At 44.7% G+C, this 20364-nt stretch overlaps 1 protein-coding gene across 5 annotated transcripts in view; it reads right to left on the bottom strand.

Moving 5' to 3' along the window:
- Positions 1-1170: 1170 nt before the first annotated feature.
- Positions 1171-20364, bottom strand: part of LOC109877332 (NACHT, LRR and PYD domains-containing protein 12-like) — a 43818-nt gene continuing 24624 nt past the window's right edge. For 4 of the 5 annotated variants that reach the window (XM_031814082.1, XM_031814083.1, XM_031814086.1 and 1 more), the window contains 7 exons: positions 19391-20364; positions 18109-18282; positions 16651-16824; positions 16384-16557; positions 16069-16242; positions 3983-4029; positions 1171-1795 (listed from right to left, as the gene is read on the bottom strand). The exon at positions 19391-20364 is cut by the window's right edge and continues 827 nt beyond it. In XM_031814082.1, coding sequence (XP_031669942.1) covers positions 1263-1795; positions 3983-4029; positions 16069-16242; positions 16384-16557; positions 16651-16824; positions 18109-18282; positions 19391-20364 — 2250 coding nt within the window. In that variant the 3' untranslated portion in view covers positions 1171-1262. The remainder of the gene's footprint in view (positions 1796-3982; positions 4030-16068; positions 16243-16383; positions 16558-16650; positions 16825-18108; positions 18283-19390) is intronic. The other variant, XM_031814087.1, reaches the window with a different exon arrangement.

Genomic DNA, 20364 nt, shown 5'->3' with positions numbered 1-20364 from the left:
TACAGGTGCTCCCGCCTGTCCAGCGCTGCCAGAGCCTTCCTCCTGCCCAGCGCTGCCAGAGTCTCCAGTCTGCCCTGAGCTGCCAGAGCCATCCTCCTGCCCAGCGCTGCCAGAGTCTCCAGTCTGCCCTGAGCTGCCAGAGCCTTCCTCCTGCCCAGCGCTGCCAGAGTCTCCAGTCTGCCCTGAGCTGCCAGAGCCTTCCTCCTGCCCAGCGCTGCCAGAGTCTCCAGTCTGCCCTGAGCTGCCAGAGCCATCCTCCTGCCCAGCGCTGCCAGAGTCTCCAGTCTGCCCTGAGCTGCCAGAGCCTTCCTCCTGCCCAGCGCTGCCAGAGTCTCCAGTCTGCCCTGAGCTGCCAGAGCCTTCCTCCTGCCCAGCGCTGCCAGAGTCTCCAGTCTGCCCTGAGCTGCCAGAGCCTTCCTCCTGCCCAGCGCTGCCAGAGTCTCCAGTCTGCCCTGAGCTGCCAGAGCCTTCCTCCTGCCCAGCGCTGCCAGAGTCTCCAGTCTGCCCTGAGCTGCCAGAGCCTTCCTCCTGCCCAGCGCTGCCAGAGTCTCCAGTCTGCCCTGAGCTGCCAGAGCCTTCCTCCTGCCCAGCGCTGCCAGAGTCTCCAGTCTGCCCTGAGCTGCCAGAGCCTTCCTCCTGCCCAGCGCTGCCAGAGTCTCCTCGGTTGTTTCTCTTTGTTATTTTGTCATTTCCATGTTAATTTGAGCAAATATGGACACGTACCACGCTGCACCTTGGTCCTCACCTTCTTCCACCAACAACAGCCGTTACACTTCCCCTCTTGCTCTTTTGCACCCCAGTATCTCTACTTGCACATCATCATCTGCACATCTATCACTCCAGTGTTAATGCTAAATTGTAATTATTTTGCCTCTTAAGTCCTATTTATTGCCTTACCTCCTTACTCTTCTACATTTGCACACACTGTACATAGATGTTTCTATTGTGTTATTGACTGTGTTTGTTTATGTGTAACTGTGTTGTTGTGTCTCACTGCTTTGCTTTATCTTGGCCAGGTCACTGTTGTAAATGAGAACTTGTTCTCAACTGGCCTAACTGGCTAAATAAAGGTGAAATAAACTGGTGTTCCAACCCTGCAACATCCACAATGGATAAGTCCACTCAGACAGGTGTGAATCAAACAGCTGTCTCACGTGCCATAACATTTTGATATATATTTGCCACTGCTTGACTAAATAAATCTCGGCTGACCAACAGCTTATCGACCAAACGATCGACCAGTAGACTAAATGGGGTCAGCCCTACACCTGACACAGGGACACTGAGGTGTCACAGTAAAACCTAAACCCTGGATAGAGTGGCTCAGTGAATGTGGAGGTGAATGTGTGCAGGTGGGTCAGTGTGTCAGAGGAGACTCTGTAGAAGGACAGAGTGCCGGCTGGCCAGTCCAGATACACTCCTACTCTGTGGAAGCTGGATGAGGGGGCTTCTATGGAAGTGGGTTTATGATTGTGCCAGGCCGTGTAATGTTGGTCAGAGCATTGCAGACTCCAGGACTTGTCATTTAATCCAATCAGACAGTCTGTACTCTTTCCTCTCCTGCTGATTCCTTTGTATGTCACTGCTATGTAAGCCCCTCTCCCACTCCACTCTACCTCCCAGTAACAGCGTCCAGTCAGACCCTCTCTACACAGCACCTGTTTCCAGATCTCAAATCTCTCTGGGTGATCAGGATACGGCTGCTTCTCTCTCCTACGTGTCACCTTTCTGTTCTCCTCAGACAGAGAGAGCTGTTGGTTTACTGTGTTTGGGTCCAGTGTGAGATCGCAGGCATCTGATGGGGGACACCAAGACACAATATATAGTTCATCGTCTTCATATAAAAAGGTAATTTAAGACTTGTTGAATGATCAGTATCTTCAGAAAGTATTCACAACCCTTGACTTTCCCCACATTTTATTGTGATACAGCCTGAAAATGGATTATATTGCTTTTTTTTTTTGCCAATGGCACAATACAACATAATGTCAATGTTTTACCAAATGTTTACAAATGAATTCAATGGAAACTGAAATGTCTTGAGTCAATAAGTATTCAAGCCCTTTGTTATGGCAAAGCCCAAATTAGTAACAATTTGCTTAACAAGTCACATAATAAGTTGCATGGACTCACTCTGTGTACAATAATTGTGTTTAGCATGATTTTTGAAAGACTACCTCATCTCTGTACCCCAAACATACAATTATCTGTAAGGTCCCTCAGTCGGGCAGTGAATTTCAAACACAAATTCAACCACAAAGACCAAAGAGGTTTTCCAATGCCTCGCAAAGAAGGGCACCTATTGCTAGATAGGTAAAAAAAACTAAAGTGAAAACAGACATTGAATATCCCTTTGAGCATGGTGAAGTTATTAATTACACTTTCGATGGTGTATCAATACACCCAGTCACTATAAAGATACAGGCATCCTTCCTAACTCAGTTACTGGAGAGAAAGGAAACCGCTCAGGGATTTCACCATGAGGCCAATGGTGACTTTAAAACAGTTACAGAGTTTAATGGCTGTGATAGGAGAAAACTGAGGATGGATCAACAACATTGTAGTTACCCTACAATACTAACCTAATTGACAGAGTGAAAAGAAGGAAGCCTGTACAGAATAAAGATACTCCAAAACATGCGTCCTGTTTGCAAAAAGTAGCTAAAGTAATACTGTGAAAATTGTGGCAAAGCAATTAACTTTATGTCTTGAATATAAAATGTTATGTTTGTGGCAAATCCAATAAAACACATTATTGAGTACCACTCTCCATATTCAAGCATGGTGGTGGCTGCATCATGTAATGGTTCTGCTTGTAATCGTTAAGGACTGGGGAGTTTTTCAGGATAAAATAAACTGAACTGAGCTAAGCACAGGCAAAATCCTAGAGGAAAATCTGGTTCAGTCTGCTTTCCACCAGACACTGGGAGAATAATTATCCTTTCAGCAGGACAATAACCTAAAACACAAGGCCAAATATACACTGGACTTGCTTACCAAGAATACAATGAATGTTTCTGGTGGCGGAGTTACAGTTTTTGGTTAAATCTATGGCAAGACCAGAAAATGTTTTCTCGCAATGATCAACAACCAACTTGACAGAGTTCGAAGAGCGTTGAAAGGAATACTGGGTAAATGTTGCACAATCCAGGTGTGGTAAACTCTTAAAAATGTACCCAGAAAGACTCTGCCAAAATATGCTTCTACAAAGTATTGACTCAGGGGTGTGAATACTTATGTAAAGTAGGTTATTATGGGATATTGTGTGTAGATGGGTGAGATAAAATTTAGAATTCAGACTGAGGCATAACAAAATGTGGAATAAGTCAAGGGGTATGACTACATTCTGAAGACATATAGTCTATGGTCATATATCCCACCCACCCACCCACCCACCCACCCACCACCCACCCACCCACCCACCCACCCACCCACCACCCACCACCCACCCACCACCCACCCACCACCCACCCACCCACCCACCCACCCACCCACCCACCCACCCACCACCCACCCACCCACCCACCCACCCACCCACCCACCCACCCACCCACCCACCCACCCACCCACCCACCCACCACCCACCCACCCACCACCCACCCACCCACCACCCACCCACCCACCCACCACCCACCCACCCACCCACCCACCCACCCACCCACCCACCCACCCACCCACCCACCCACCACCCACCACCCACCCACCCACCCACCCACACACCCACCCACCCACCCACCCACCCACCCACCACCCACCCACCCACCACCCACCCACCCACCCACCCACCCACCACCCACACACCCACCCACCCACCCACCCACCCACCCACCCACCCACACAAAATAAAACCCCAACAGTCCTGTCAGTGTGTAACCACAGATACATAGCTCACTTATCAAGCAAGCTATGAAACATTATATTTATTTGAGTCAACTTGAAATAAGTATTAACAGGCTAATTCTTCATAGCAGTCAACACTCACATTTTCTAGGCCAAGGTTTGATTGTGTACACTCCACCAGGTTCCACACTGTAAGGGAAGCAGAAGTAGACAGTAAATGTACACTGCACAATATTTCACAATATAGGAAGAACAGACAGTAAATGTACACACACACACAAACGCACGCGAACACACAGGCAGACATTTTATTTGGATTCCCATTAAGGCGTCTGCTTCCCAGCCGAAACAGTTCAGAAGAGTTTGTGCATATATTATACCAATATTTTGTGATTTGTTTTTGTTTTGGACTTTGGTAAGTTTTTTTTTAGCTGTTCGGACACATTCATTTTTTTTGTTTGAGGCCAGCCGATGTTTGGGAGCCAAAGTCTACTCCCCTTCATCCATGATTGGTCAACTGTAGGAATTCTTCATTAAAGTCTTTGTTGATATTAGGTCATTGAGAAATACTGCACCAAACATCTTAGTTAGATGTAAAATTGCGTGAGTAAGATCTCCTCCGCAAAAATTAATGGCGGATTTCTTGAGTTATTTTAGATTAATTCTGACTAGTTTGAGGCAAAATATGTTTTTCAAGCAAATGTCTTTAACTCATTCGGTTCGCCTAGCAAACTTTGGCAGCTGAACTGAAGCAGGCTGAGGAGAAATACTCACTAACAGAGATATGAACAAACTTGTGCACAACATTTGTGAGAAATAATCTTATAGTTTGTATGGACATTTTCTGGGATTTTTTATTTCAGCTCATGAAACATGGGACCAACATTTTACATGTTGCGTTTATATTTTTGTACAGTAGCCATACATTTAAAACATTAACATGTAGTGTCTATCAGTTACACATCCATGTCATCCATCGCCGTGTCCCCAGTCAGCCCAACCACTCACTGGACCCATATGTTCACTTGGCTACGCATGCCTCTCTCTAATATCAATATGCCTCGTCCATTACTGTCCTGGTTAGTGATTACTGTTTTATTTCACTGTAGAGCCTCTAGCCCTGCTCAATATGCCTTAACCAACCATGTTGTTCCACCTCCTACATATGCGATGACATCACCTGGTTTAAACGTCTATAGAGACTATATCTCTCTCATCATTACTCAATGCCTAGGTTTACCTCCAATGTACTCACATCCTACCTTGCCTTTGTCTGTACATTATGCCTTGAATCTATGCTATCGAGCCCAGAAACCTGCTCCTTTTACTCCCTGTTCCGAACGTGCTAGATGGCCAGTTCGTATAGTCTTTAGCCGTACCCTTATCCTACTTCTCCTCTGTTCCTCTGGTGATGTAGAGGTTAATTCAGGTCCTGCAGTGCCTAGCACCACTCCCCAGGTGCTCTCATTTGTTGACTTCTGTAACCGTAAAAGCCTTGGTTTCATGCATGTTAACATTAGAAGCCTACTCCATTAGTTTGTTTTACTCACTGCTTCAGCACACTCTGCCAACCCGGATGTCTTAGCCGTGTCTGAATCCTGGCTTAGGAAAACCACCAAAAACCCTGAAAACTCCATCGCTAACTATAACATTTTCCGCCAAGATAGAACTGCCAAAGGGGGCGGTGTTGCAATATACTGCAAAGACAGCCTGCAGAGTTCTGTATTACTATCCAAGTCTGTACCCAAACAATTTGAGCCTCTACTTCTAAAAATTCACCTTTCCAAAAACAAGTCTCTCACTGTTGTCGACCACCCCTCATCACTGTCAAACGCTCCCTAAAACACTTCTGCGAGCAGGCTTTTCTAATCGACCTGGCCGGGGTATCCTGGAATAACATTGACCTCATCCGTCAGTAGATGATACCTGGTTATTCTTTAAAAGTGCCTTCCTCACCATCTTAAATAAGCATGCCCCATTCAAAAAATGTATAACTAGGAATAGATATAGTCCCTGGTTCACTCCAGACCTGTCTGCCCTTGACCAGCACAAAAACATCCTGTGGCGTTCTGCATTAGCATCGAATAGCCCCCGTGATATGCAACTTTTCAGGGAAGTTAGGAACAAATATACACAGACAGTTAGGAAAGCTAAGGCTAGCTTTTTCAAACTGAAATTTGCATCCTGTAGTACTAACTCAAAAAAGTTCTGGGACACTGTAAAGTCCATGGAGAATAAGAGCACCTCCTCCCAGCTGCCCACTGCTCTGAGGCTAGGAAACACTGTCACCACCGATAAATCCACTATAATTGAAAATTTGAATAAGCATTTCTCTAAGGCTGGCCATGCTTTCTACCTGGCTACCCCTACCCCGGTCAACTGCCTGGCACCCTCCACAGCAACCCGCCAAAGCCCCCACCATTTCTCCTTCACCCAAATCCAGATAGCTGATGTTCTGAAAGAGCTGCAAAATCTGGACCCCTACAAGTCAGCCGTACTAGATAATCTGGACCCTCTCTTTCTAAAATTATCTGCAGAAATTGTGGCAACCCCTATTACTAGCCTGTTCAACCTCTCTTTCGTATCGCCTGAGATTCCCAAAGATTGGAAAGCTGCTGCGGTCATCCCCCACTTCAAAGGGGGTGACACTCTAGACCCAAACTGCTACAGAACTATATCAATCCTACCCTGTCTTTCTAAGATCTTCGAAAGCCAAGTTAAAGAACTGCTTACCAACCATTTCGATTCCACCATACCTTCTCCGCTATGCAATCTGGTTTCAGAGCTGGTCATGGGTGCACCTCAGCCACGCTCAAGGTCCTAAACGACATCATAACCGCCATCGATAAGAGACATTACTGCGCAGCCGTATTCATCAACCTGGCCAAGGCTTTCGACTCTGTTAATCACCACATTCTTATTGGCAGACTCGACAGCCTTGGTTTCTCAAATGATTGCCTCACCTGGTTCACCAACTACTTCTCTGATAGAGTTCAGTGTGTCAAATCGGAGGGCCTGTTGTCCGGACCTCTGGCAGTCTCTATGGGGGTGCCACAGGGTTCCATCCTCGGGCCGACTCTCTTCTCTGTATACTTCAATGATGTTGCTCTTGCTGCTGGTGATTCTCTGATACACCTCTACGCAGACGACACCATTCTGTAACTTCTGGCCCCTCTTTGGACACTGTGTTAACTAACCTCAAGACGAGCTTCAATGCCATACAACTCTCCTTCCGTGGCCTCTAACTGCTCTTAAACGCAAGTAAAACTAAATGCATGCTAATCAACCGATCACTGCCCGCACCTGCCCGCCCGTCCAACATCACTACTCTGGACGGTTCTGACTTAGAATACGTGGACAACTACAAATACCTAGGTGTCTGATTAGACTGTAAACTCTCCTTCCAGACCCACATCAAACATCTCCAATCCAAAATTAAATCTAGAATCGGCTTCCTATATCGCAACAAAGCATCCTTCACCCTTGCTGCCAAACATACCCTCGTAAAACTGACCATCCTACTGATCCTCGACTTCGGTGATGTCATCTATAAAATAGCCTCCAATACTCTACTCAACAAACTGGATGCAGTCTATCACAGTGCCATCCGTTTTGTCACCAAAGTCCCATACACTACCCACCATTGCGACCTGTACGTCCTGGTTGGTTGGCCCTCGCTTCATACTCGTCGCCAAACCCACTGGCTCCAGGTCATCTACAAGTCCCTGCTAGGTAAAACCCCGCCTTATCTCAGCTTACTGGTCACCATAGCAGCACCCACTCATAGCACGTGCTCCAGCAGGTATATCTCACTGGCCACCCCCAAAGCCAATTCCTCCTTTGGCCACCTTTCCTTCCAGTTCTCTGCTGCCAATGACTGGAACGAACTGCAAAAATCTCTGAAGCTGGAATCACCTCTTCCCCTACTGTATTTATTTATTTTTGCTCCATTGCACCCCATTATTTCTCCACTGCAAATCTACCATTCCAGTGTTTTACTTGCTATATTGCATTTACCTCGCCACTATGGCCTTTTTTTGCCTTTACCTCCCTTATGGGGCGGCAGTGTAGCCTAGTGGTTAGAGCATTGGACTAGTAACCGAAAGGTTGCAAGTTCAAATCCCCGAGCTGACAAGGTACAAAGGTACAAAGGTACAAAATCTGTCGTTCTGCCCTTGAACAGGCAGTTAACCCACTGTTCCTAGGCCGTCATTGAAAATAAGAATTTGTTCTTAACTGACTTGCCTAATAAAATAAAGGTAAAAAAAAAACTCATTTGCTCATTTGCTCACCTCATTTGCTCACCTCATTTGCTCACATTGTATATAGACTTATTTTTCTACTGTATTATTGACTGTATGTTTGTTTTACTCCATGTGTAACTCTGTGTTGTTGTATGTGTCGAATTGCTTTGCTTTATCTTGGCCAGGTCGCAATTGCAAATGAGAACTTGTTCTCAACTAGCCTACCTGGTTAAATAAAGGTGTTCTCAACTAGCCTACCTGGTTAAATAAAGGTGTTCTCAACTAGCCTACCTGGTTAAATAAAGGTGTTCTCAACTAGCCTACCTGGTTAAATAAAGGTGTTCTCAACTAGCCTACCTGGTTAAATAAAGGTGTTCTCAACTAGCCTACCTGGTTAAATAAAGGTGAAATGAAAAATACACACAAAAAGAAAACAAGAAGTGATGCAGTCAGTCTTTCCTGAACCCCAAGAGTGACTGGCATGTATAGTATTGATATTAGCCCTCCGAGTACAATGAAGAGCAAAACATGCTGCTCTGTTCTGAGCCATCTGCATCTTAACTAGGTCCTTCTTTGCAGCAATTGACTATGACTGGACAATAATCAAGATAAGATAAAACTAGAGTCTGCTTTGTGTGGTGTCAGAGACAGACCTCTCTCCATCTTTACAATTTTACATCTTTACAACCATTGAATCTATATGTTTTGACTATGACAGTTTACATTCTAAGGTAACACCAAGTAATTTAGTCTCCTCAACTTGCTCAACAGTCACACTATTCATTACCAGATTCAGATGAGGTCTAGAACTTAGGGAATGATTTGTACCAAATACAATGCTCTTAGTTTTTGAGATATTCAGGGCCAGTTTATTTCTGGCCACCCATTCCAAAAGTGACTGCAACTCTTTGTTTAGAGTTGATTTTAGAGGTTGACTGATTAATCGGAATGGCCAATTAATTAGGGCCGATTTGAAGTTTTCATAACGATCGGAAATCGGTATTTTTGGGCGCCGATTTCCGATTTTAAAAAAAGTATAATTATACCTTTATTTAACCAGGCAAGTCAGTTAAGAACACATTCTTATTCTCAATGACAGCCTAGGAACGGTGGGTTAACTGCCAGAACGACAGATTTTCACCTTGTTAGCTCAGGGGATCCAATCTTGCAACCGTACAGTTAACTAGTCCCAACGCTCTAACCATTGCACTCCACGAGTAGCCTGCCTGTTACGTGAATGCAGTAGAAGCCAAGGTAAGTTGCTAGCTAGCATTAAACTTATCTTATAAAAAACAATCAATCATAATCACTAGTTATAACTACTAATCCAGTTTAGCAGGCAATATAAACCAGGTGAAATTGTGTAATTTCTCTTGCATTCATTGCACGCAGAGTCAGGGTATATGCAACATTTTGGACTGCCTGGCTCATTGCGAACTAATTTGCCAGAATTTTACGTAATTATGACATAACATTGAAGGTTGTGCAATGTAACAAGAATATTTAGACTTGGGGATGCCACCCGTTAGATAAAATACCGAACAGTTCCGGATTTCACTAAAAGAATAAACGTTTTATTTTCGAAATGATAGTTTTCGGATTCCACCATATTAATGACCAAAGGCTTGTTCGTATTTCTGTGTGTTATTATGTTATAATTAAGTCTGATTTGATAGAGCAGTCTGACTGAGCAGCAGCAGGCCCGTAATCATTCATTCAAACAGCACTTTTGTGCGTTTTGCCAGCAGCTCTTCGCAAGCACAGCGCTGTTTATGACTTCAAGCCTATCAGCCTAATGGCTGGTGTAACCAATGTGAAATGGCTCGCTAGTTAGCTGGGTGTGTGGTAATAACGTTTATAGCGCTAATAGAAACACAAAAAAAAGGCTGATTAATCGGCATCGACTTTTTTGGTCCTCCAATAATTGGATCGGCGTTGTAAAATCATAATCGGTCGACCTCTAGTTGATTTCTCTAGCTGTGGTTGTATCATCAGCATACATGGCCTGGGACTTGTTTAATGCCAGTGGCAGGTCATTAGTAAAAACAGAAAAGAGTAGAGGACCTAGAGCGGCAGGTAGCCTAGTGGTTAGAGGGGCGGCAGGTAGCCTAGTGGTTAGAGGGGCGGCAGGTAGCCTAGTGGTTAGAGGGGCGGCAGGTAGCCTAGTGGTTAGAGGGGCGGCAGGTAGCCTAGTGGTTAGAGGGGCGGCAGGTAGCCTAGTGGTTAGAGGGGCGGCAGGTAGCCTAGTGGTTAGAGGAGCGGCAGGTAGCCTAGTGGTTAGAGGGGCGGCAGGTAGCCTAGTGGTTAGAGGGGCGGCAGGTAGCCTAGTGGTTAGAGGAGCGGCAGGTAGCCTAGTGGTTAGAGGGGCGGCAGGTAGCCTAGTGGTTAGAGGGGCGGCAGGTAGTCTAGTGGTTAGAGGAGCGGCAGGTAGCCTAGTGGTTAGAGGGGCGGCAGGTAGTCTAGTGGTTAGAGGAGCGGCAGGTAGCCTAGTGGTTAGAGGGGCGGCAGGTAGCCTAGTGGTTAGAGGAGCGGCAGGTAGCCTAGTGGTTAGAGGAGCGGCAGGGTAGCCTAGTGGTTAGAGGGGCGGCAGGGTAGCCTAGTGGTTAGAGGGGCGGCAGGTAGCCTAGTGGTTAGAGCGTTGGGCTTGTAACCAAAAGGTTGCTGGATCAAATTCCTGAGCTGACAAGGTCGTTACAACAAGGCAATTAACCCACTGTTCTCTGGTAGGCTGTCATTGTACGTAAGAATTTGTTCTTAACTGACTTGCCTATAAAGGTTACATAGAGAGCTGCCCTGCGGTACATGTTTGACATCAGAGAAGCTTCCAATAAAGGCAACCCTCTGAGTTCTTGATACTGTAGAACTGAATCCACGATATGGCAGAGGTTGAAAAGCCTTAAGACATACGTTATGGTCAATAATATCAAAGGCTCCACTGAAATCTAACAATACAGCTGCCACAATCGTATTATTATAAATGTATTCCAATCATTAGTCATTTGTCAGTTCAGTACGTGTTGAGTGCCTTTTTCTATAAGCATGCTGTCTGTTGGCAATTTGTTTACAGAGAAGTAGCACTGTATTTGGTCAAACACCATTTTTTCCAAAAGTTTGCTAAGAGCTGGTAGCAAGCTGATAGGTCTGCTGTTAGAACCAGTAAAGGACGCTTTACCATTCTTGGGTAGGGGAATGACTTTGGCTACCCACCAGGCCTCAGGACAAACATTTTCCTCTAGGCTCAGGTTAAAGATATGACTGATAGGAGCGGCTATATAGTCAGCTACCATCTTCTGTAGCTTTGCATACAAGTTGTCAATACTAGGAGTTTAACAATATTGCTAGATTTTTTTTAAATCATGTTTATCAATAATCAGAAGAAGCAATTTCATCAAGTGCAGCAGCGTCTGGATGCTCCTTATTAATTACATCAGACCCACAAATATGTTTAACATCATCCACATAAGAGTCACAGGTTACTCTTTTGTATGATCTCTGATAAACTATTTTAGGCCCAGCTTTTGGAATCTTGGCTTTTTCTCTGGCTGGGATGATAAGACCACCTGCCTAGCCACAGAGATGCATTGTACATCCTAGACTCAGGAGGCGGGAGGGTTTGTCTGGGAAAACAGAGGCGAAGTGAGGACGACATCGCGTCTGAACACATGGAAAACCAGCAGCCAGAGGGGTAAAGTCTGGGTAAAAGTATAGAGCCTTCATTTTTGTGGACCCCAGCAGAACAGTATCCCAAATGTATAGAGTCAGGCTAAGGGAGAGTTGGAATCGTCATGTTATCAAACTTTGGTTTTTGACATAAACATGCATTCAGAAAGTATTCAGAAACATTCACTTTTTCAAAATATTATTACGTTACAGCCTTCTTCTAAAATTGATTTAAATAAATAAAAATCCTCAATCTACACACAATACTCCACAATGACGAAACGAAAACAGGTTCCTCAGTCAATCTACACACAATACTCCACAATGACGAAACGAAAACAGGTTTTTAAAATTCTTGCATATATATAAGAAATATAAAACAGAAATAATATTATTTACATAAGTATTCAGACCCTTTGCTATGAGACTCGAAATTGAGCTCAGATGCATCCTATTTCCATTGATCATCCTTGAGATGTTTCTACAACTTGATCGGAGTCCATCTGAGGTAAATTCAATTGATTGGACATGGTTTGGAAAGGCACACACCTGTCTATATAAGGTCCCACAGTTGAAAGAGCATGTCAGAGCCAAAAACCAAGCCATGAGGTAGAAGGAATGATCTGTATAGCTCTGAGACAGGATTGTCTCGAGGCACAGATCTGGAGAAGGGTACCAAAAAATTGCTGCAGCATTGAAGGTCCCCAAGAACACAGTGGCTTCCAACATTCTTAAATGGAAGAAGTTTGGAACCACCAGACTCTTCCTAGAGCTGGCCGCCCGGCCAAACTGAGCAATCGGGGGAGAAGGGCCTTGGTCAGGGAGGTGACCAAGAACGTTATGGTCACTCTGACAGACCTCCAGAGTTCCTCTGTGGAAAGGGGAGAAACTTCCAGAAGGACAACCATCTCTGCAGCACTCCTCCAATCAGGCCTTTAAGGTCAAGTGGCCAGATGGAAGCCACTCCTCAGTGAAAGGCACACAAAATCCTGTTTGGAGTTTGCCAAAAGGCACCAAAGGCTCTTGGACCACGAGAAACAAGATCTCTGGTCTCTGGTCTGATGAAACCAAGAATGAACTCTTTTGCCTGAATGCCAAGTGTCACGTCTGGAGGAAACCTGGCACCATCTCTACAGTGAAGCATGGTGGTGTAGCATCATGTTGTGGGGATGTTTTTTGGGAGACTAGTTAGGATTGAGGGAAAGATGAACAGAGCAAAGTACAGAGAGATTCTTGACGATAACCTGCTCCAGAGTGCTCAGGACCTCAGACTGGGGTGAAGGTTCACCTTCCAACAGGCCAACAAGCCTAAGCACACAGCCAAGACAATGCAGGAGTGGCTTCAGGACAAGTCTCTGAATGTCCTTGAGTGGCCCAGCCAGAGCCCGGACTTGAACCTGATCGAACATCTCTGGTGAAACCTGAAAATTGCTGTGCAGCAACGCTCCCCATCCATCCTGACAGAGCTTTGGCAGGATCTGCAAAGAAGAATGGGATAAACTCCCCAAATACAGGTGTGCCAAGCTTGTAGCGTCATACCCAAGAAGACTCGAGGCTGTAATCGCTGCCAAAGGTGCTCCAACAAAGTACTGAGTAATGGGTATGAATACTTATGGAAATGTCATATTTCAGTATTGTATTTTTTATAAACAAACAAAAAATCGAAAAGTGTTTTTGCTTTGTCATTATGGGGTATTGTGATGTCATTATGGGGTATTGTGATGTCATTATGGGGTATTGTGATGTCATTATGGGGTATTGTGATGTCATTATGGGGTATTGTGTGTAGATTGATCAGGGATTTTTTCTTTTTAATACATTTTAGAATGAGGCTGTAACGTAACAAAATGTGGAAAAAGTCAAGGGGTCTGAACACCTTTCTGAAAACACTGTATGATTATGCTTAACGCATAACTAACACTTGTCGTATTTGGTGTTTTCTTTAGTTTTTAAGTCTTTTTCTATCACTCTCTCAGGAACCCGAAGGAGGAAGAGAAAGTCAAAAGCTTCAGCTGAAATGTCATTATCAGCTGTACAACAGGAGGGGTAATGGCAGATAAGGAGGGGTGGAGTAAGTGTGTGTATAGTGTGATTATAAAGCCATGGAAGAAGATTACATAGTCAGAGGCCATAAGTCTCGAAGGTGTAAACATACAAATCAACTGAGAATATTAATCATGTTTTATTTCCTGTTCATTTATAAGGAATTTCAAAGTTTGTATAATATTGCACAGTATGGAGTTACTATTCAAAAAGGAAGGACTGTTGGATTTTAGCTTTAAAATATACTAATTCAAGTTACCATACTAGAACTTACTGATTACATTACATGTATAAGGAATATATGTTGGGGTTAATGAAGGGTGGATAAGAATTTGGTGTATGGAAAGGTACTGAGTGAGACAAGGGGAAGTCCAGAAAGTTCATATTCTGTTCCTAAGGAGGGAGGCAACAGGCAACACTTTCAGTTCCTGATAAGGCAGGCCAGCTACGGAACTAGGGAGGAGTGAGGAATTCAGCTCGAGGTCAAGTCAACAGATGAAGTGAGAAGATACCTCTGGGAGGGGTGCCAGAGAGGCCCACCCCAACGACCCTCCTACTACAGTCCAATCTCACATGCATGCACTTTAACTCCCACAAAGGTTCTAGCATCAGGCAGGGCCATGACTACACCAGTTTAAGGAAACACTTAAGTTCCTGCCTAGCAACAGAGATGTATTGGCTGTCTAGATGTGCAAGGAGTTGACTCCGCCTAGTAGGAGGATATAAATATACGTATGTGCTTGTGTAATCATGCTTTGTCTTTGCAGTTGTTTGACCCAGAGGGTGAATAAACTCGGTTTGATCTTTTTCTAGATGTTTATTTGAGTTTTTTTAACTTTGTTTGTTCAGAAACAGTTTACATCACATACTCTATCAAGCATTTCACAAACATTATCTAGATACTGACTGTTAGCACTTGGTGGCCTATAGCAACATCCCCAAAAAATAGGCATTAGATGAGGCAGATGAACCTGCAACCACAACACTTCAATAACATGTGAAGGTGTGATTACAGTTTTGCAAGGAATGACATCACCAAATCCTTAAATAATTGTTTACAACTGGGTCTGCTTTCCAACTTTGTCTGGGACTCTGAGAAACTTGTATTGTGCTTTGATGAAAGTTGGGTTTCATAAACTTAGCAGGTATCTGTATAGCACTCACTCTAATGGTGGTAGGTTGTCGTTCGCTGCTTGTCGTTCGCTGCTTATCTTACAGTGGGCTGGGTCCTATATAACTACAGGGGAGGTGTTGTAGACTGTGTATCTTATAGTGGGCTGGGTCCTATATAACTACAGGGGAGGTGTTGTAGACTGTGTATCTTATAGTGGGCTGGGTCCTATATAACTACAGGGGAGGTGTTGTAGACTGTGTATCTTATAGTGGGCTGGGTCCTATATAACTACAGGGGAGGTGTTGTAGACTGTGTATCTTATAGTGGGCTGGGTCCTATATAACTACAGGGGAGGTGTTGTAGACTGTGTATCTTACAGTGGGCTGGGTCCTATATAACTACAGGGGAGGTGTTGTAAACTGTGTATCTTATAGTGGGCTGGGTCCTATATAACTACAGGGGAGGTGTTGTAGACTGTGTATCTTATAGTGGGCTGGGTCCTATATAACTACAGGGGAGGTGTTGTAGACTGTGTATCTTACAGTGGGCTGGGTCCTATATAACTACAGGGGAGGTGTTGTAGACTGTGTATCTTATAGTGGTCTGGGTCCTATATAACTACAGGGGAGGTGTTGTAGACTGTATCTTACAGTGGGCTGGGTCCTATATAACTACAGGGGAGGTGTTGTTGTACTTTTTGCAGCAGGCATTAGACTATAGAAAATTAACACAGGTCTCATCAACAACCAGACACTTGTCCCTCCACTCAGGTGGTCTACTCTGATCTACCAGACACGTGTCTCTCCACTCAGGTGGTCTACTCTGATCTACCAGACACTTGTCCCCTCACTCAGGTGGTCTACTCTGATCTACCAGACACTTGTCCCTCCACTCAGGTGGTCTACTCTGATCTACCAGACACTTGTCCCTCCACTCAGGATGTCTACTCTGATCTACCAGTACCTGTCCGTCCACTCAGGTGGTCTACTCTGATCTACCAGTACCTGTCCCTCCACTCAGGTGGTCTACTCTGATCTACCAGTACCTGTCCCTCCACTCAGGTGGTCTACTCTGATCTACCAGTACCTGTCCCTCCACTCAGGTGGTCTCAAGCTCTATTACAGTATGTCAATCATCAACACATATTGACACAAACCCTCGACATACTTGAGTTTCTCCAGTCTGCAGTGTGGATCCTCCAGTCCAGCAGATAGGAGTCTGACTCCTGAGTCTCCTGAGCGATTGTTACTCAGGTCCAGCTCTTTCAGGTGTGAGTGGTTTGACCTCAGAGCTGAGACCAGAGATGCACAGCCTTCCTCTTCGACTCCACAGAGCGACAACCTGCAGAGTTGAACATGATTTAAAACTGCTATTTTTTGACGGTGAAAAGAAAGTGGCAGCTTTATTCTCAGTCAAAGGGAGTGGATTGTCAGATTTACAATTAATTGTGTATTTCAGTCCTTTATAAACAGGAATACTGACCTCAGAGTCTCCAGTTTACAGTGGGGATTCCCCAGTCCAGCAGAGAGCAGCTTCACTCCTGAATCCTTCAGGTCATTGTTACTCAGATCCAGCTCTCTCAGGTATGAGGAGGTTGAACTGAGAACTGAGGCCAACACTTCACAGGACGTGTCTGTGAGTTTACAGCCAGTGAGTCTGTCAAAACAGAGTAAACATTTTAATATAAAACCATTGTATGTGGATCTAATAAAAGGCTCTCACTTGTTGACCAACTACAGGAATACTGACCTCAGAGTCTCCAGTTTACAGTGGGGATTCCACAGTCCAACAGAGAGCAGCTTCACTCCTGAATCCTTCAGGTCATTGTTACTCAGATCCAGCTCCCTCAGGTGTGAGGAGGTTGAACTGAGAGCTGAGACCAACACTTCACAGGATGTGTCTGTGAGTTCACAGTCAGCGAGTCTGTCAACACAGAGGAAATACCATGACAGACAGGTGTTATGTTACGCTTAGCTTTCCCTGCTCACACTGTTATCGTGCATGACTAATGTGAACACTGTGCATGCATGGCTTGATGCTGCAACTTCATCAGTTCGAATTATAATTTGTTCAAGAATTTTCAGCTGATAGACAATCTATTCAGCCAATGAAATTGCTGTTTCCACAAAGATAATCTCGGAAGCACAGAACTAAATCTCACGTAGCCTAATTGCGTCAGATGCTTGATTAAGTTCTGGGGGGAGACGTGTTAAAAAATATTCTAGAACGAGGAGTGGGAGCTACCGCCCTGCTTCACCCACCTCTGCAAGTTACGGTCAAGTCAATGGCCCAAATTAAATTTGAAAGTTGCGAACTTCTGCGAATTTGTTGATTTGCCAAAATGATCAGTGATGAAAAATCTGTGCACCGTAAAAAGGTTTCTCGTTAATTGTCACATCCCAGTCTGTTAACAGACAGTACGATACCAGTTATGTTACGTGTGTCATTCCACGATAGATTACAACAAAGGTAATTTGATCTGTGTGATAATCACTAGTATTTACAGAGCCTTTCTGCAGCCCTCCAAAACTGGGCCCAGTCTCCAACATCCATCCACTAATTTTGATTTAAAGCTGATAACAGGAGCAGTCAAACTATTGTAAAGCTGGGGTAAATACTTAATCCACTTTAACGTCAGATATAGACTCCAGGTTTAATTAGAGCTACACAATGTCAGGTATAGACTCCAGGTTTAATTAGAGCTACACAATGTCAGATATAGACTCCAGGTTTCATTAGAGCTACACAATGTCAGGTATAGACTCCAGGTTTAATTAGAGCTACACAATGTCAGGTATAGACTCCAGGTTTAATTAGAGCTACACAATGTCAGGTATAGACTCCAGGTTTAATTAGAGATACACAATGTCAGGTATAGACTCCAGGTTTAATTAGAGCTACACAATGTCAGGTATAGACTCCAGGTTAAATTAGAGCTACACAATGTCAGGTATAGACTCCAGGTTTAATTAGAGCTACACAATGTCAGGTATAGACTCCAGGTTTAATTAGAGAAACACAACGTCAGGTATAGACTCCAGGTTTAATTAGAGAAACACAACGTCAGGTATAGACACCAAACCATCAAAGATGAACATAGCTTTACGGGCTGTGAGTTTAAATAAAAGTCACTCAAATAAGGCCCATTATTATATTAGCAACACATGGAACAATTATCACTTGCTGATCAAGTAAAAGAACACTGACCTCAGAGTCTCCAGTTTACAGTGGGGATTCCCCAGTCCAACAGAGAGCAGCTTCACTCCTGAATCCTTCAGGTCATTGTTACTCAGATCCAGCTCCCTCAGGTGTGAGGAGGTTGAACTGAGAGCTGGGACCAACACTTCACAGGATGTGTCCGTGAGTTCACAGTCAGTGAGTCTGTCAACACAGAGTAAATACCATGACAGACAGGTTATTATAATGGTTTGTTTAGCTTTCCTTCCTAACACAGTTACCAGTGCACGACTAATGTGTGCACCATTCATACATGGTGTCACATCCTGATCTGTTTCACCTGTCTCTGTGCTTGTTGCCCATCTTCCCCATTATCCCCTGTGTATTTATACCTGTGTTCTCTGTCTGTTGCCAGTTCTTTTTGTTCGTCAGACCTACCAGCGCTGTTCCCTTGCTCCTGTTCTTCCTATAGTTCTGTTTTTTCCCAGTTTCCTGGTTTTGACCATTCCTGCCTGACCTGACCCTGCCTGCCATCCTGTACCTTTACACCCTCTATGGATTATTGACCCCTGCCTGCCTTGACCTGTCGTTTGCCTTGCCCTGTTATAGGAATACATTTTCGTTTCTTCAACCTTGTCTGCATTTTGGTCATATCTTAAAACGTGATTCACGGCTTGATGCAGCATTTTTATTTCATTTTAATTGTTTTCTTTTTCTGTTAATTGTATTTATTTTCACCCCTTTTTCTTCCCAATTTCGTGGTATTCAATTGGCAGTTACAGTCTTGTCCCATCACTGCAACTCCCATATGGACTCGGCAGAGGCGAAGGTCGAGAGCCGTGCGTCCTGCTAAGCTGCATTGCTTCTTACACACTGCTCGCTTAAACTTGAAGCCAGCCACACCAATGTGTTGGAGGAAACACCATACAACTGGCAACCGTGTCAGCGTGCATTACGCCCAGCCCACCACAAGAGTCGCTAGAGCGCGATGGGACAAGGACCCATCAGCCGGCCAAACCCTCCCCTAACCCGGATGACACTGGGCCAATTGTGCGCTAACTCATGGGTCTCTAAGGTCGCGGCCGGCTGCGACACAGCCTGGGATCGAACCAGGATCTGTAGTGATGCAGTGCCACTAGGGAGGCCCGCAACAACTTTTTTTAAATCAGTTTTAATTGTGCATACATGGCTCAGTGCTACAACTGTTTCTGATCAGTTTGTATTATAGTTTAAGAGTTTTCATCTGATGAAAATACTGTTGTTCCCACGTACAGTAAAGTTTGGTCTGAGGGATAGTCACATGACTACTTACAGAGCTTTCCTGCAGCCTCTTACAGCAGGGAGCAGTCTCCTACGGCCCTCCTCTGACGTCTTGTATTCCTTCAGGTCAAACACATCCAGAACCACCTCTGATATCTGCAGCGTGTAGGCCAGCGCTGAACAGTGAGCAAGGGAGAGGTTTTTGGATCTGTCCTCTGACGTCAAATACTCACGGATTTCCTCCTGGACTGACTGGTCTTTCATCTCTATCAGACAGTGGAAGAGATTGATGCACCTCTCAGGGGAGATGTTCTTCCTCTGCATCACCGTAAGGGATCGGATCGTTCTCTGGACGCTCTCTGGACTGCTTTCTGTCTGTGTCACCAGACCTCGTAGGAGTTTCTTATTGGACTCCAGTGACATGCCATGAAGGAAGCGGACAAAAAGGTCCAGGTGTCCATTCTTACTCTCCAAGGCTTTATCCACAGCACTCTTCAGCAGCTCATCCAAGGTTAGCTCTTCAGACGCAGCTCTAGACTTTCTCTTGAGGAAGGGCTTCAGTTCAACCATGTTCTTGGTTGTGTAACAATGGTAAATGTAGACAGCCGAGAGAAACTCCTGAATGCTCAGATGAACAAAGCAGTACACGATTCTCTGAAATAACACAGACTCTTCTTTAAAGATTTGTGTGCACAATCCTGAGTACACTGAGGCTTCTTTGACATCAATGCCACACTCTTTCAGGTCTTCTTCATAGAACATGAGATTACCCTTCTCCAGATGTTCAAACGCCAGCTTCCCCAGCTTCAGAATAATCTCCTTATCTGACTCCATGATCTCCTCTTGATCCATCTCATCTCTTCCATGATACTTCTGGTTCTTCAGGCTGGTCTGAATGAGCAGGAAGTGTATGGACATCTCAGTCAGAGTCGTGGGCATCTCTCTGCTCTTGTCTGTACTCAACATGTGTTCAAGGACTGTTGCAGAAATCCAACAGAAGACTGGAATGTGGCACATGATGTGGAG

This window comes from Oncorhynchus kisutch, unplaced genomic scaffold (genome assembly GCF_002021735.2).
Source record: "Oncorhynchus kisutch isolate 150728-3 unplaced genomic scaffold, Okis_V2 Okis06b-Okis10b_hom, whole genome shotgun sequence".
In the NCBI taxonomy this organism is placed as follows: Eukaryota; Metazoa; Chordata; class Actinopteri; order Salmoniformes; family Salmonidae; genus Oncorhynchus; species Oncorhynchus kisutch.
The sequence above is the reverse complement of the archived record's forward strand: the minus strand, read 5'-3'. Positions and strand labels throughout refer to the sequence as shown.